This window comes from Globicephala melas, chromosome 13 (assembly GCF_963455315.2).
Source record: "Globicephala melas chromosome 13, mGloMel1.2, whole genome shotgun sequence".
NCBI lineage: Eukaryota > Metazoa > Chordata > Mammalia > Artiodactyla > Delphinidae > Globicephala > Globicephala melas.
The window spans coordinates 49,266,486-49,283,394 of record NC_083326.1 but is presented as its reverse complement, the minus strand read 5'-3'; the positions used below and the strand labels follow the sequence as shown (position 1 = coordinate 49,283,394).

Below are 16,909 nucleotides of genomic sequence, written 5' to 3'. Positions count from 1 at the left end.
ATCATGTCTTAAAGTAGCAGTAGCTACCTTTTACTGAATGTCTGCTATGTGCAGGCATTGTACTAGATTCTTTACTATATTATCTTTTATATCCACCCACCAAAATAGGTATTGTTAGTACCATTGTTCATTCATTCATTCAGCATATACTTATATCTGACACCTAATATGGGTCCAGGCATTATCCCAGGGCTAGGGATGCATCAGGGAGCAAAACAGCCCACCCAAAACAATTCACATCCTCATGGAGCTTAACATTTTCGTAAGAGGAATAGATGAAGAAATGGAAGCTTGAGGGATTAAGATAACAGCCCAAGATGACATGGACTGTGGTAGAGACGGAGGTCTAGCCAGATCTTCCTGATTCAAAACCCGTGTCCTGACTTCCCTGGTGGTCCAGTCAGTAAGACTCTGCGCTCCCAGTGCAGGGGGCCCAGGTTCGATCCCTGGTCGGGGAACTAGATCCCACATGCCAGCCACAACTAAGAAATCCGCCACCCTGCGTGCTGCAACTAAGACCCGGTGCAGCCAAAATAAATTAAAAAAAAAAAGATCTCCCATTCACTTTGTTATACAGCAGAAACTAACACACCATTGTAAAACAATTATACTCCAATAAAGATGTTAAAAAAAAACCCATAAAAACAAAACAAAACAAAAAATCTGTGTCCTCTGCACTATATCACCAGTTTATCCATTGGTAAAGCATATTTAAATTGCCTCAAAGTTCTTTGATGAAAAGCTTAAATTTGAGAAAGTCAAATGCCATATTTCCTTGATTCTATCAATTCCATTGATGATAAAACACCACACACATCAATTTAATGACAATTTAGGGGGGATAGAGTGGGAGTGGAATTTTGCTAATGAACAGAAATATTTTAATTTACATCCCAGTTCCAGAAACATTAACATGTGTTTGTGTTATTTTTTGAAGAAAACAGACACAATCAAGGAAATATGATCTTTTACCTTATAAATAAGGAACTGAGTTCTCATCACTAAATCATCTAGAATAGTAAAGGCTCAGGCTAAGGTGGCAGTTGTAACTGCTCAGTTGTTTAAGCCCCTTATGTACATCACTGCAGCAATTAGTGCAAATAAATGTAAATTATGCAGACTTGAAATAGTACAATAGGAAATATTAATAAAACCCCCTTTATGCAAAATATTGAAATTATATGAATTTTACTTTAAGTTTTTTCTTCGAGGAAATGAGCCATAAATTAAGCAGTGTGTATTTGTGTGATATCTTCAGGAACACAACTCTTGCATAAAATTCACCCACCCCTGATTTCGGTACTGGTCAAACCACTGGCTCCTGTATGCATTTTGTTCATCTGCCATTTGGCTGTCGGGATGATTGAGGACCTTGTCATCTGGGGTGTCAAGGAGCAAGGGAGCAATCTCTGCCTGCCTTTCCCTCCTCACCATTCTCATTCAAGTCATAAATGGCTCTGTACTGAGACACATTCCCTCTTGCAAATCTATGTCAGCCCTTCCTCTCATAGGGTTACAAGATCCCAAACAGGGAGCTAGAAGTTGAGACATTGGGTGGAATAAATGATGAGCCCTTTGGGTGTCTCCCCTCTTTTTCTGTATTCTGTGTAGGTGTGCACCAGGATATTTTGGAAATCCCCAGAAATTTGGAGGTAGCTGCCAACCATGCAGCTGTAACGGCAACGGCCATTTGGGCAGTTGTGACCCCCTGACGGGAGGTAAGATCGACTCACACGTCTGTTACGACTCACACGTCTGTTAACCTACCTTTATCAAACTGGTATAAAATAGCTGGCAAAGAAGCCAAGCAAACATGTTCAGCAACCACATACACAATTCCAGCTAACAAGTTGTCCCCTTGTTTTGACAAAGCCGGGAATGCTTGGGTAGTATTCACAGGTTTGGTGAATAACTTACTTCAAGTAGGTTTCTTTCTTTAGGTAAATTGTTTTTAAAACATCACTAATTATAGCCAAAATAATTTCAGACCCTATTTTGGTGGTTTTTGCTGAGATCTCCCTTTGACATTATAAGGGAATCATCTCATCAGCTTCCTTCGTGTATGTATCTGAAGGAGTCAGAGTGCTGTTTCTATTAAAGCAGTAACTGTTCTAGGATGTGGGTGTATAATTGAGATGGATTTTACATACCAAGAAAAAAAACATTAACTGGGAGTTAGTATAGGTTCATTAGGAAAAAACAAAGTTGGAAAAACAGGAAGACTCTCTACGTCCTTCTTTGATGGAGAATATTAATGTGGTTTATCAGGAAAATGCCATTGATGCAGTGCAATGCCAAATCCTTAGATAAAATCTCTCATCTTATAGACAAGAAGAAGAACTAAACCCTGGATGTATGGATTAGATCCAGTCAAGTGACTGTTTCCAAAGGAACACAGAGTAAATGGAGCCTTATCAGTCTAGAACGAGGTGTCTGTTGTCATGTTTGGGGCTTCATCTGGGCTCCATCTTGTTCAACATCGTAGACTTGAATGGAAATATAGAAGACCTGCCCACCCAGTTATCAGGTGACACAAAGTTGGAGGAGCTAGCAAATGCCTCCTATGACACATTTAGAATAAAATAGGGCCTCAACAGCCTGGAATGAGGAGCCAGTTCTAACCAGACAAAATTATGTTGGGGTAAGCGTGGAGTCGGTCCTATAGTTGAATGGAAAAAAAGATAAGTTTGTGATAAATGAGACGTGACTAAGGTTTCAGTCAGCGGTGAGTTCAATATGAATCAAGAGGGTAACGTGGCCCCTTAGACACCTTGTACTATCTCCACTGAGTTCTAGTGTCCAAAACCAGGTGCCCTGCCATTATTCCCTGGTCCGCCGCCCATGCAAGTCCCCGCAAGGGGCCCGTGTCTTTACAAGGCAATAGACAAGCTACAAGTTTGTTCAGAAAGAAGATGAGGCTGTGAAGGGACTTAGAGCCCTGTGACATGAGGAAGGACGGACAGACCAGGATGGTGGACGGGAGACTTGGAAAGGACGGATCTGAAAGGCACATGTGTGGGAGAAGGGTGGGTCTTGTTCTGTGTGGCTTAAGGTATGGAGAACTCACATCCAGGAGTGGAAGCTAGAGGGAGATCTATTTTAGATCATTCTGAGGAAGAAGTGTCAAATGTTTAAAGACGAGAAGGACTGGTTTAAAAGGAGATGAGTTCTACTGTCACTGGAGGTGTTCAGGAGAAGTTTCGGCATCAGACACGTCGTTACTCGTGAGATGAATGCTTTTGCTAATAGCAAAAGTAACCAACCTAGAATGAGGATGGGAACTCTTTGTTCCAGAAATGGAAGAAAATGCTCACCTGTGAGACACGTTTGTTCCTGTGAGCTTTTTTCCCTCTTTTTCATTCTCTCTTTCAATTAATAACGTACAGATTCCTTGGTGGTCAAAACTCAAACTTGTTGAGAAAATTGCACTGATAAATCAGTCCTCTTCCTAAGCCAAGTCCCCCATATACTGTGTTTGCAGGAGTTTGTGAAGGAAATAAAACCATGTTTCCTGCCTGTAAGGCATTTACGGTCTAATTGAGGAAATTAAAGTGACACAGCTATATGTCCATATAAGAGTGAGTAAAAGATTTTTTTAAAAAGGATGAGTAAGAGAAACCTATGATTACATATAATAAAATGTCTACAAAGATACTGTGAGGAGACACTTATCGTCTTTGAGTGGTAGGATCAAGGATAATGTTTTATCTCATTTTGCTGATTTTCCCAAATTTTCCCTAGTGAACTTATATATTTTTTTTTACAGTTAAATGTGGTTCAAAACGTATGTGTATACACACAAGGTGTGGCTGCTGAGAACACACCCGAAAGCCTCCCTGTAGCATGTCTAGGAAAGTTTCAGGCTTAGAGTTTTCCTTTAATAAAGTCAGATGATTTTTCACAGGAAAATGAGAGGGCATTTCAGCGTAAGAATGCATGGTATGGGGAAAGGAGTAGAAGTGGGAGGAGTAAAGAATGTCCAGGGGTGACCATTAGGCTTTCCCGTCTATAGCTGAGAACCTCAAAATTTAGCATATGTGAGCAGTAGGTGGTGGAGTAGGTCCACTAACTTCGTGTGCATATCTCACAGCATCTGTCACACTGTTGTGAAATGTGCCTGTCTCCCCCATAGGACCATTAAACTACAGGACACCAGAGACTTGCTATCTTTGTATTCCTGCCCCTAGCACAGGGCCATGGCACACTGGGAATGCTCAAAGGTGCTCAGTGTTTATTGAATGTTCTTGAATGATATTAGAAGAGACATCAGCAGTTGTATAGGAGGCTACCAAATGAGGACAACACCAGCGATTAGGAGATTTCATTTCATAAGAATGGTGTGACCCTTTGTAGAGAAGAAACTGAATATATAATCAGAGAGGCCACACGAGAAGTTCCTGTAGCAAGATTGTTGGGAGATGGGACAGCTCCCCAAGCAGTGGCACCGAGGAGGGAGGGAAAAGGGAAGAGCCGGCCATGCTGTGTGGCTGGGTGACTGAACACAAAACTAGCTTTCCCCAAAGACAAGTTAAAAAGCACGTGAAGGGGCTTCCCTGGTGGCGCAGTGGTTGAGAGTCCGCCTGCCGATGCAGGGAACACGGGTTCGTGCCCCGGTCCGGGAAGATCCCGCATGCCGCAGAGCGGCTGGGCCTGTGAGCCATGGCCTCCGAGCCTGCGCGTCCGGAGCCTGTGCTCCGCAACGGGAGAGGCCACAGCGGTGAGAGGCCCACATACTGCAAAAAAAAAAAAAGCATGTGAAGAGTAAGTTTAATAACGCTGTCTTCTCTGGTTACTCCTCATTTCAGACTGCATAAACCAAGAACCCAAAGATGGTGGCCCTGGAGAAGAATGTGACGGTGAGAAGAGAAATGGCCCCTCCTTTCCAAGTTGTGGGGTTCAGCTTAAAATCCATGAGCCCTACACTGGGACACGCAGTTTCGAGTCTGGGAAAGCAGTGGTGGGAGGTGGTGGAAGGAGGGCTACTTAGAGTCACCTCCAGCCTCTGTCAACTAAAATCTGTGTGACCTCGTGCAAATGACCTTACTTCTTCACGCCTCGGTTTCATCATTTGTCAGATGGTAAAACTGAGGTTGGTAATAACTATGCGAACCTCATAGAGCTGTTGGAAAAATGCTTATAAATCCCTTATCATGATTCTTGGTAAATAGCAAGCACTCCATAAATAAAAACTATTTATTACCCTTTTCCCACATACAAAATAAGCAACAAGTTGAATAGATTCACCATTTCTCTTTCATTTCAGTTTTATTGAGATATAATTGACATGCAACATTGTATTAAAGTATATAACATAATGATTTGATATATGTGTATGTTGTGAAATGATCACCACAATTAACTTAGTTACCATCCATCACCTCACACAGTTACAAATTTTCTGTCTTGCATTAGGAATTTTTAAGATCTACTCTTCTAGCAACTTTTAAATATATAATACAGTGTCGTTAACTATAGTCACTGTGCTGTACGTTACATCCCAAGAACTTACTTATCACATAACTGGAATTTTGTACCTTTTGACCACCCTCACCCTTTTTCCCCATTCCACCATTTCTTTGTCAAATGCCCCCTGTCTAGAGATCTCCCTTTTTCAGAATCTGCATCTTTCCCGGAGAAGTCCAGGATTGTGATTTTTGCCTGTGATGGGCTATGTGTGTATTAACTGGGCAGCACAGCTCTGGGGCTCTGTTTGCATTCCTGTGGCTCCAGCCCACAGCACTTGTGCCTTTGATTGCGGCCCCCACAGATTGTGACAGCTGTGTGATGACGCTCTTGAACGACCTGGCCACCATGGAGGACGAGCTCCTCCTGGTCAAGTCTCAGCTGCAGGGCCTGAGTGCCAGCGTGGGGACCCTGGAGCAGATGAGGCACTTGGAGACCCAGACCAAGGACCTGAGGGTAAGTACTCTGTGGGTCCAGCATGATGCCTGACCCAGAGCAGATACTTGGTGAAGAGAGATGCTATGTGAACGAATACTCCTCATGTGAGAAAGGGGAGAACTTGACTCCACTTAAGGTTCAGGGAGGCTGTCCTCCTTCCTCTGATCTAAATGAAGGTTAGATTTTTACTGGTGAAAAGTACCGGTGAACACACAAAACTAACACTTCTAAGTGAACATTCCTTACATACTGAATGTTTCTGGGCTCATTCTTCTCATAACTTTAGCTCACTGTTTTGCATTGGGAAGACTCGTACGAATTTGAGTACAGTTGTTATTAATTCTTCTTTAAATGTTTGATGGAATTTTCCAGTGAAGCCATGCGGGCCTGGGATTTTCTTTGTTGAAAGTTTTTTTTTTAATTGAACTGTAAGTTCAATTAAAAAATAGATATGGGACAATTAGGATTTATCTATTTCTTCTTGAGTGATATTTAGTAATTTGTGCCTTTCGAACAATTTTTCTATTTCGTCTAAATTACCAAATGTATTGCAATACAGTTGTTCATAATTTTTCCTTATCCTTTTAATATCTGCAAAATCTGTAGTGATGCTTTCTCATTCATTCTGGTTATTGGTCATTTGTGTCTTATCTCTTTTTTTGATAATTCTGGCTAGAGGTTTATCAATTTTATTGATCTTTTTATTTCATTGATTTCTCTCTGCTTTTCTTCAGTTTTCAATTTCATTGACTTCTGTTCTTATCCATATCTTTTCTTCCTTCTGCTTGCTTTGGGTTTAGTTTGCCATTCATTTTCTAGTTTCTTAAGATAAAAGCTTATTTACTGATCCAAAACCTTTCTTAACATAAGCATTTAGTGCTATAAGTTTTCCCCTAAACACTGCTTTAGCTGTATTCCACACATTTTAAAATATTGTGTTTTCATTTTCATTCAATTCAAAAAGATTTTCTAGGGAGCTCCCTAGTGGCCTAGCGGTTAGGATTCTGGGCTTTCACTGCTGTGGCCTGGGTTCAATCCCTGGTTGGAAACTGAGATCCCACAAGCCACGCAGCGTGGCCAAAGAAAAAAGAAAAATTTTCTAATTCCTCTTGTGACTAGAACTGTATTGTTTAATTTCTGAATTGGGGATTTTCCAGATAACTCTCTGTTATTGATTTCTAGTTTAACTCTTTTGGGGTCAGAGAACATACTTTATGATTCCAGTTCTCTTAAATGTGTTGATGTCTGTTTCATAGCTCAGAACATGTACTATGTACAGTTGGAAAGAAGGTGGTCAAGAGGGTATCCTAAGAAGTACTAGGGCCGAAAGTGCCCCACGGGCCAGAGTCAGGCTCCCTGGGGGGAAAACGGGGGCTCTTCTGCCTATAAATGGAGGCTGAAAAAGCAACCTCAAAACTTTCCAATTCCCATTGTTGGACAATGGCTGTATGAGAACCTAAGAAAGGACAACCTTGCAGCCAGGATGTGGACAAGACTCACAAACCAGGATCTGTGCTGAAATGTGACATTCTCACTATCACCATAATGTACAAGTCCTAAGCTGTCACTATAACACCTGGTCCTGGACTGCGGGGTCTGGGGTGGGAGTAATGATGACCACAAGATCACCGGACAGGGCACAGAGAGTGCAGGGAGAAGAAGAAATCTCCCTCTTGGAAGGAGCCTGCAAACACTGTAACAGACAGATAATAAGAAAGACATGCAGCAGAAGCAACAGTCAAGTGATGAGTTCCCTTTAGAGAAAATGAAAATCATAGGACAATCTGAAAATTACTTTAAGGAATAACATCCAGGGCTTCCCTGGTGGTGCAGTGGTTGGGAGTCCGCCTGCTGATGCAGGGGACACGGGTTCATGCCCCGGTCCGGGAAGATCCCCCATGCCGCGGAGCGGCTGGGCCCGTGAGCCATGGCCGCTGAGCCTGCGTGTCCGGAGCCTGTGCTCTGCAACGGGAGAGGCCACAACAGTGAGAGGCCCGCGTACCAGAAAAAAAAAAAAGAGAATAACATCCAGTAGAAGGAACAAGAAATTAGAAAAAAATTTTAAACACCAGAAACCAAACAAGAAGAGGTAAATATGAAAAGATCTAAGTAAAACTCGTGGAAATGAAGAAATATACTCAAAGTAAAATAAATCAGTAGATGAGATAAACCCTAAGCTAGACATAGTGAAAGAGGGTTTGGGGAAAGTTTAATAAGTGCTTTTGGAATGAGGGCTGATTGTAAACCATTAGTGGCTATGGTTGAGTACATACAGCAAAAACTAATGCTAGAAAACTGGTTCTTTTCCATCCCATTAGGGTAATTTTAGAGCATGGTTTGCAGGCTTAACATGGAGAGGAGGGGGGGAAGTCTTTATGTTTTCAGAGAAAAAGAAAAGCCACTTGGGTTACTTTGATGTCATCAGTACAACCCTGCATTTTTTCAATGAAGGGAAGGAAACCAACATTTTGGTATCCATCCTATGTGCCAGGCTCTGTGCTAAGTGCTTTCCTTACGTCTCACAACATCCTGTGAGGAAAATAGTGTTATTTTTATTTACCAGGCCTGGAAAAGCTAAGTAACTTGCCCTCAGTCACACAGCTAGTATGTGGTGGGTCCAGAAGGATTCAGGCCAAGGTGAAATTCCTTTTTTTTTTTTTTTTTTTGGCAGCTTTATTTGCAATAAGCAAAAATCAGAAACATCCCAAAAGTCTGTCAGCAGGTGAAGGCATAAATAAATGACTGTACATCTACAAAGTAGAATACTAGTTTGCAATACATTGTAATGAACTACTGATGCATGGGTGAATCTCAGAATAAGTACTCTGACTGAAAGAAGCCAGCCCAGGGAAAGTTCATATCCTAATGAGTGTGTGCGTGTTTATGTGTGACAATCATAAGTTGTGCACAGTTCTAGAAAACGAAAAGTAATCTAATAGTGTGTGTTCCTGGTGATGGGGAAGGAAGTGTCAGGGAGAATCGGGGGGAGGGCTTACAAGGGGCATGAGGAAATGTTTCTTATCTTAATTGTGGAGACAATTTCATGGGTCATGTGTCAAAGCATATCAAATTGTGTACTTTAAACACGTGCCTTTTGTTGTATGTCAGTTGTACCTCAGTAAAGCTTTTAAAAAATCAAACGAACAAAAACAGAAAGAGCCTCATTGACCTGTGGGACAACATCAAGTCACCAAACCTATATGTAATTGTTGTCACTGAAGAAAAATGAAGTGAGTAAGGGGCAGAAAAATATTTGTGCATTTAACGGTAGAAAATGTTCCAATTTTGAGGCAAAACTATTAACTCACAGCTCTAAGAAGTCCTGAATTCCAAGCAGGATACAGAATAAAAGTCTTACTGAATCCCACCATTAATTAATTGCTTTAAAAACAAAAATAAGTTGACATACTTAAAAGCAGGCTGAAAATAAAAAGATGCATTACAGAAAGGGGAGCAAAGGTAAGAATGACTTTTGTCTTCCTGTCTGCAAAAATTAAAAATAAAACATCTGAAACAATCAGGGCACTGTTGCACAAATTCCAGTTTGTCCCCTAGTGCAGATTATAATAAAACAGAATTAGTAAAATCTGCATGTGTTAACCTGCTCTGTGAATGTAGAAAGTCACAGAAAGTTGTAACCTTTTTTTGACAAAATAAAAGAATATCTACTCAGGAAAATGTCAGTCTGTTTTTATAGATTTGTATGAACTTGAGAAAAGTGTAAAAAAGGTCCAACAGATAATTTTGTTCTCTGTAACCTCTGATGTCTGGGATTGGTGAGGGTTTTGAAAGTAGGGTGATTGATTGTCAACCATTATTCATACACAAGATGAAATTCTAAAGACCACGCTTTACCACTATACTTCTTACTTCTTATACTTCTACTAACACTCTTTAGAATGATGTGCCTTATTTGCCTACAACAAAAATAAAATAGAACTATCTTCTTGCAATGTCACACAAACACTATGAAAATTCAGTAGGAATATGTATGAGAAAGCAACTAATTTTTTGGACGGTCGTATGTATGTGGCATTTTATAATACATTAGCCCACTTACCACTGAAAACAACCCAGCAGCTTAATATTATAATCACCAATATACAGATGAAGGAGATAAAGTCCAGTGAGCTTATCTATTAAGTGGTGAACCTAGGGTGTGGACCTGAGCTGGAAAGCCTGTGTTCTTTTACCCAACGCTGTTCTCGTGTGCAAATAGAGATAATAATTTTGCTTTTTCTTGTAAACATTCTCAAGGTATTAACATATTTTTCCCCAAAATTGAAAATATTTACTCTTCTAGATATTATATGAGGCAATGTCACCCTCTAAAAGTAATGAGGCTGTTGAGTTCCTCAAAAAGGACAGGGGACCAGGATTTGAGTCCTGAAGCAATCAGTAATCACCTGTACTGCTGTGGCATGGATGGGTCACCCAACTTCTTTGGGCTTCTGTTTTCTCATTTTTTTTCATATTGAATAAGGGTATTCAATTAAATGAGCTACAAATTTCCCTCCTGCTCTATAATTCTTTGAATCTAGTGAGTCCCTGAATAGAGTAGCCATAGGCACTTCTTTTTAGTATTATCAGGTAACATATAGGTTAAAAATAACTGAACAATTCTTTATAATAGAATCTAAACCTTAATACGTCAAGTAAGTGACATCACCCTCATTTCTATAAGGTTAGATCGTTAATTCAAGTAAAGTATCTCTTGTCTCTTCATGTTTTTAAATTTTACTACTTTATTTTAGAGCCATATCGCAACTTACATCAGAAATTTATTCTTCATGTGGCCTATTTCAAAGAACCGTATTTTTTTTCTAAGGATCAGCATTGGTCTTGCTAAATGAAGCTTTTCACATCATCACCAGGTTTACCAACTTGGTAAGACTTCCCTCCAAATTTCTACTCTAAAGTGAGATTAACTTTGTATGTTACTTTCAGAGCCAGTTGCTCAGCTACAGTTCCACCGTTTCAAATCATAAATCAAAACTGGATGGCCTGGAAAAAGAACTGAGTAACTTGAATCGTGAATTTGAAACTTTGCAAGAAAAGGTAATGTGTTAGGTCAATAACATTAACTTTTTTTTTTTTTTGCTTTCAGAATACTGTTAGTTTTTTCCTCCCATCAACTTACTTTTTGCTCATCAATTTGTTTTTCATATAGGTTCAAATAAATTCCAGAAAAGCTCAAACATTATTTAGCAATGTTGATCGGACAACCCAAGGCGCCAAAGAGCTGGACACAAAGATTAAAAATGTCATCCGGAATGTGCACGGTAAGAAGAGTTACTCAGCCCAATTAAACATCTTTTATATTACTTTGTAGCCTTTGTTGTACAAAGAAAAAGTTCAACATTATGAAAAAGAACCTGTAGTGATGCTAAAAAACCAATATGAACCCTCCATAAAAATCTCGGCCTTTTTTTTTTTTTAGTAGTCTGCTGGAGTCCAGAATTCCCAGTTCAATAAACTGCTTGATGTTTTCCAGTTCTTGTGAAGCAGATCTCTGGGACAGAAGGAGAAGGAAACAACTTGCCTTTGGACGATTTTTCCAGAAAGCTGGCTGAAGCGGAGCACATGTTGAGGGAACTGAGGAACCGCAACTTTGGGAAGAACCTGAGGGAAGCAGAAGCTGAAAAAAGAGAGGCTCAGCTTCGTAAGGACCCTCCCAAATTCTTGCATACAATCCGTTCTAATTGGTTTGAAATACGGTGTGCAGAGTGTCTAGTCACCGGTGCCAGGTGGAGGGGCTCATCCTTTCAGCGTATATTACTGGTAGAGGATCACGTGGTGAAAGTAGGTAGCCCCTTCAGATTACTGAGAAGCCGTAGGACAGAACAACACTTTTTTAATTTATTGAAGTATAGTTGATTTACAATGTTGTGTTAATTTCTGCTGTACGGCAAAGTGATTTCAGTTATACATATATACATACTTTCTTTTTCACGTTACTTTCCATTATGGTTTATCACAGGATATTGAATATAGTTACCTGTACTTTGCAGTAGAAACTTGTTGTTTATCCATCCTATGTATAAGAGTTTACATCTACCAATCCCAGACTCTCAATCCTTCCCTCCCTCCCCACTCCTTGGCAATCACAAGTCTCCTCTATGTCTGTGAGTCTGTTTCTTTTTCATAGATATGTTCATTTGTGTCATATTTTAGATTCCACATATAAGTGATATCGTATGGTTTTTGTCTTTGTTTGGCTTACTTCACTTACTTAGTAAGATAATTTCTAGGTCCATCCATATTGCTGCAAATGGCATTATTTCATTCTTTTTAAAGGCTGAGTAATATTCCATTGTACATATATACCACATCTTCTTTATCCATAGAATAGAATATCTTACCATCATGCAAAAAAAAAAGTTTCTTCTTAGATATTAGACACTGATACCTCTTGTTCCTTTTTAACTGCATTTTCATTCTTCTTTTCATTCATCTCCACTCAGCTCTCTCATATCATTTTTAATGGTCACCTTATCACCATTGAGCTTTTGAATCATACATTGATATTAGCACTACTGTTACCTCCAAAAATGAATATACTAGAAATTAACTGAATATATCTAAAGGTTTGGGTTAGGGGAAAAGCCTCATTAGCTCAAAACTGTAAGAAATAATAATTTGGTGTATATTTTCCCAAATACTGACCTTTATTCTCTAGTAAAATGATGTATCAGTGGTTACAGATAGTAGCAGTTCTCTTTTAGCATTTGTATTGTTTAAATTTAATATTAGCCTTGGCTTTTAGCTGCAAGGAGACAGTGTTAGTAGTAGAAGGAGCATGTACTTTGTGCTCTGCAGGTCAAGTTCAAGTCCCAAGGCTAAAACCTTGTCACCCAATTTCTCAGGCCATCCATTTTCCTATCTGAAACATGAGGATGATAATTACTGTTTTCATGTGGTTGTCACGAAAGTTAAATGAGACAGTGTATGTATAACATAACATAAATGCTAGTTTCCTTTCCTGTTCCCTTGCAAGTTCGAGGAAAACCATGAAGTGAGTAGAAACTCAATTCTCCTTCTGTAGTCTTTATAAGTTAGCTTCCAATGTACTCATCTCTCAAGTGGAAAACAAAAAGGTGATGTATTACAGTGCTGACTCGGATAAGGAGCTGGCTGGAAAACCACCAGGTGGAGAACAATGGGCTTGTTAAGAATATACGAGATTCTTTAAATGAATACGAAGCCAAACTCAGTGACCTCCGTGCCGCGCTACAGGAGGCCAGTACCCAAGCAAAGCAGGCCACCGGCCTCAACCGAGAAAACGAGAGGGCTTTGGAATCCATCAAGGTGAGGTCACGGTCAGAATCTGCATGGTTTGGTTAATGACGAGGATGAGGGAACAGGAATCTTCATCGTTAATAAAGTGGCAGAGCCAGGCAGCTGTCTGTTCACGAAACCCTAATCAAATAGGAGCGAGGCATTAAAGGCAAAATCAAAGTAGTTGCTACTCCTCAGCGGCCAGAAAAGTTTCTGACCTTAAACCACAGAGAAAGCAGAGCAAATCGCTTCACCCCCACCCCTGGCTGATAGAGTGCTGGACCAATAATGTTGCCAGATAGGTGAGAAATTAATATTGTTATAATTAATTCAAAGTGTACAGTGTATGCTCTAAATAAGTGACTTTTTGCGTCATATATGTAAACATCATTATCAGAATCACCAGCAAAGGCATTTTAAGCCATTACTTGCTTCATAGGAAATAAGTCAAAATACCGGCCACATGCAGGAGTTGCAATGAGGATTTAAAGCTCGAATTCTATAGTGTGTATTTCAGTGGTGAACACTGTAGGCTAAAACAACAACAAAAGTGTGAGGGGCTATGAAATGACAGTAAGATCAAAGTGGAATAACATAGGACTGAACACCACCCCCCCAAAAAAAAAACACAAGAATTTCGTAAAAGACAATGACTAATATCTTCACTGATGGTGATAGGGTTAGCTCCCAAAGCCTCTTCAGGTAGTAACACCTCTGTTGGAAGTCACTGATTTTGCCAAGGGGAAGGGAGCAGGGTCCAATTTTACGGGTCCCTGAACTCGGTCCGCCTCCACCCTGGCATCCTAAAGTCCTGTGTGTTTCCTTATTGAAGTGTCCCAACATCTTCGCTGGGACCGGCATGTAGAGTGTGCTGATGGTTGGTGCTGATTCCCTTAGTTAAAATCCCTCGTTCTGATCCCCTAGCCAGAGCTTAATTATATATCCACCTCATGGGCCTGGTTGAACCCAGTGTAGAAACCTTCTCCAATGTGACAGCGATTGTTTCATTGGCATGTTGTCTGTGGAAACTATGACAACACACCTACACAACAAATTGAGCTGATGTCTCATGGCTTTGGAGTTTCCTAGATGACCTTTAAGTGCAAGAAGACATTCTGACTCTGAAACTACTTCTATGCTGTTGTCCAATAAATGTGCCTGTGCCTTCTGACGATACATCATGAAGCTCACAGATATTCTTTTTATTCTCTCCAGAGACAAGTTAAAGAAATGAATTCCCTCCAGAGTGACTTCACCAAGCATCTAGCCACCGCAGACTCTTCCTTACTGCAAACTAATGTCGCCTTGGAGCTGATGAGTAAAAGCCATGAGGTAGAGGCAAAACTGGTTCTCTGGAAAATCAAAAAGCATTTAAATTATGTTTCGAGGAAACTATGAGATCGGCTAACCAATTTTTTCTCCAATATATGTCTTTTAGGTGGAAGAAAATATACCAGATGGTTAAGAGTGGTTGTCCCTTGCGGGGGGGGGAGGGGTGAATGATGTATCTTCTCTAGATCTATCTCTATTATCTAATTTGCCTGCAGTGAGTGAATGTTACTTTTGTGATAACGAAAAAAAATGTGGTGCTATTTTTAAAATATCATTTTCATCTCTAAGATGAATAAGGTCTGAGGATCTAATGTAAAGCAATATGACTCTAGTCATATACATATACGTACATATACATAGGTACATATACATATACATACATATACATATGACTCTAGTCATATACATATTCATATACAGCACTATATTGTATAATTGAAATTCGCTAAAAGAGAATTTAAATGTTCTCACCCCCACTCCCAAAAAAGTTAAGAGGATAAAATATGAGCTGATTGATGTGTTAACTCACTGGGGGAATCCTTTCACAATGTATGCGTATATCAAATCATCACTTCGTGCACTTTAAATAGCTTACAATCGTATGTCAGTTATACCTCAGTAAAGCTAAAAAACAATTAAAAAATAAAATAAAATATCAGGCATACATTATTAACAGAAGACATTTAGGACTGGTAAAAGATGGACAACATTTCTTAGCAGCCCATTGGTCATTTTGAAAATATCTTTTATTATCGCTATTTCTAAATCAGAAAAAAGGTATTTTGGTTTAGTGCAGCTATACACAAATGATAATAATGAGCTTTTATAAAATCTATCAAAGTGGGTACCCACCATATGGAAAATGTTCAAAATGGTGGTATAACTTGGGAGAATATTATCAGTGTCAATATCTCAAGTAACCAAGGAATAATTGGTGTGCTGAGCGGGCTCAGAAAACAGTTTCTCATTGTTGCTTCCTGGAAACGTCATTTACAACAGAGGTCAAGAAAATGGCATATACGTGCTTTGCTTAAGTTGACACTACCTCTTGTTTACTTGGAAAATATAGGAATATGAAAAACTAGCTGTCACCTTAAATGAAGCAAGACACGAACTAAGTGACAAAGTGAGAGAACTTTCCAAATCGTCCAGTAAAGCATCCCTGGTGGGGGAGGCAGAGAAGCATGCGCAGTCTTTACAGGAGCTGGCGAGGCAGCTGGAGGAGTGAGTGGCTGGCCTGACGGGTCTAACTGAAGGGGCCGCTGGAGCCTGGTGGGAAGGCCTCTCAGGGGGAGTGGGGTCTCCAGACCAGGGTGGAGGGCGGCACCCAGGGCCCAGTTCCAAACCCGACCAGCTGCAGGGGCCTGATTCCCAGCTGCATCTTTGGGGCAGAGCTGCAGAGCTTGCAGCCCCAAGTCTCCATCTGTCAAATGAATCGGGAGGTTAGGGGGCTCAGCTGCAGGCAGGGGGGCCGCTGGAGCCCTCTCCTGTACCATTTTCTAGGATCAAGAGGAACACCAGTGGGGATGAGCTGGTACGCTGTGCCGTGGACGCTGCCACCGCCTATGAGAACATCCTCAATGCCATCAAAGCAGCCGAGGACGCAGCGGACAAGGCCACCAGCGCGTCTGAGGCTGCCCTCCAGGTGAGCACCTGCACTGGTACCTTCTCTCCAGGCACTCTGGAGACGACTCGTTTTCCTATCTTCTTTCTGCGTGCACCAAGGAATAGAAAAAAGCATTATTTTAGACCAGAATTTGTTATATAGAATAGACTCGAACTTGCTCTAGATATGTCATTTCTGTATATACTTGACTGTTTGATAAATGTAGCCCACTTTTAAAAATCATTTGTAAAACCAGATAGAAATCACACTGATTATTGATTTTGAACCATGAAAGTATTATACCCTGCTTCTTACCAGGTATGTTTTTATGCTGTGACTGAGTATTGAGCATTAACATTTACCAAAGAAGAGAAATTTTTGTACACAATTTTATAACCATTTATTTCCTGTCATTTGTCTTACACCTGGGCATGTCTGTGGAGTCCTATGGTATCTTAAATGCATCATATAATATTCCTATGTCTAAAAATAAAGAACAAATTATTAACTATGAGAGAATTAGGGGACAGACCTCAGAAGGTTGAAGATTTTTATCTCCCGAAGATTAAAAGCCTAAAAACATTTTAGCTCTGTCCTCCATTATTGCAGAGGGTATTGTACAAGTGACAGTGAGAAAATGAGAAGGTGTCACACAATTTGTCATTATATCAGCAGAGATGGGTCCGCCTCCCTAAGCCACAGATGTCTTCTTAGAGCCCTGACTGTATCTTTTAAGGAACAGTCTTTTTAAACCTCCTCCTTACCTTCTAACCTCACTCTTTAAAGATTAAA

General features: G+C 40.3%; 1 protein-coding gene across 1 annotated transcript in view; it reads left to right on the top strand.

Annotated features, from left to right (window-relative positions):
* LAMA3 (laminin subunit alpha 3) overlaps window positions 1-16,909 on the top strand; it is a 240,940-nt gene that overhangs the window by 178,235 nt on the left and 45,796 nt on the right. The window contains exons 42-51 of the mRNA XM_030842611.3: window positions 1,612-1,718; window positions 4,806-4,856; window positions 5,768-5,919; window positions 10,849-10,959; window positions 11,072-11,183; window positions 11,396-11,563; window positions 13,013-13,209; window positions 14,395-14,511; window positions 15,581-15,735; window positions 16,015-16,156. Coding sequence (XP_030698471.1) covers window positions 1,612-1,718; window positions 4,806-4,856; window positions 5,768-5,919; window positions 10,849-10,959; window positions 11,072-11,183; window positions 11,396-11,563; window positions 13,013-13,209; window positions 14,395-14,511; window positions 15,581-15,735; window positions 16,015-16,156 — 1,312 coding nt within the window. The remainder of the gene's footprint in view (window positions 1-1,611; window positions 1,719-4,805; window positions 4,857-5,767; window positions 5,920-10,848; window positions 10,960-11,071; window positions 11,184-11,395; window positions 11,564-13,012; window positions 13,210-14,394; window positions 14,512-15,580; window positions 15,736-16,014; window positions 16,157-16,909) is intronic.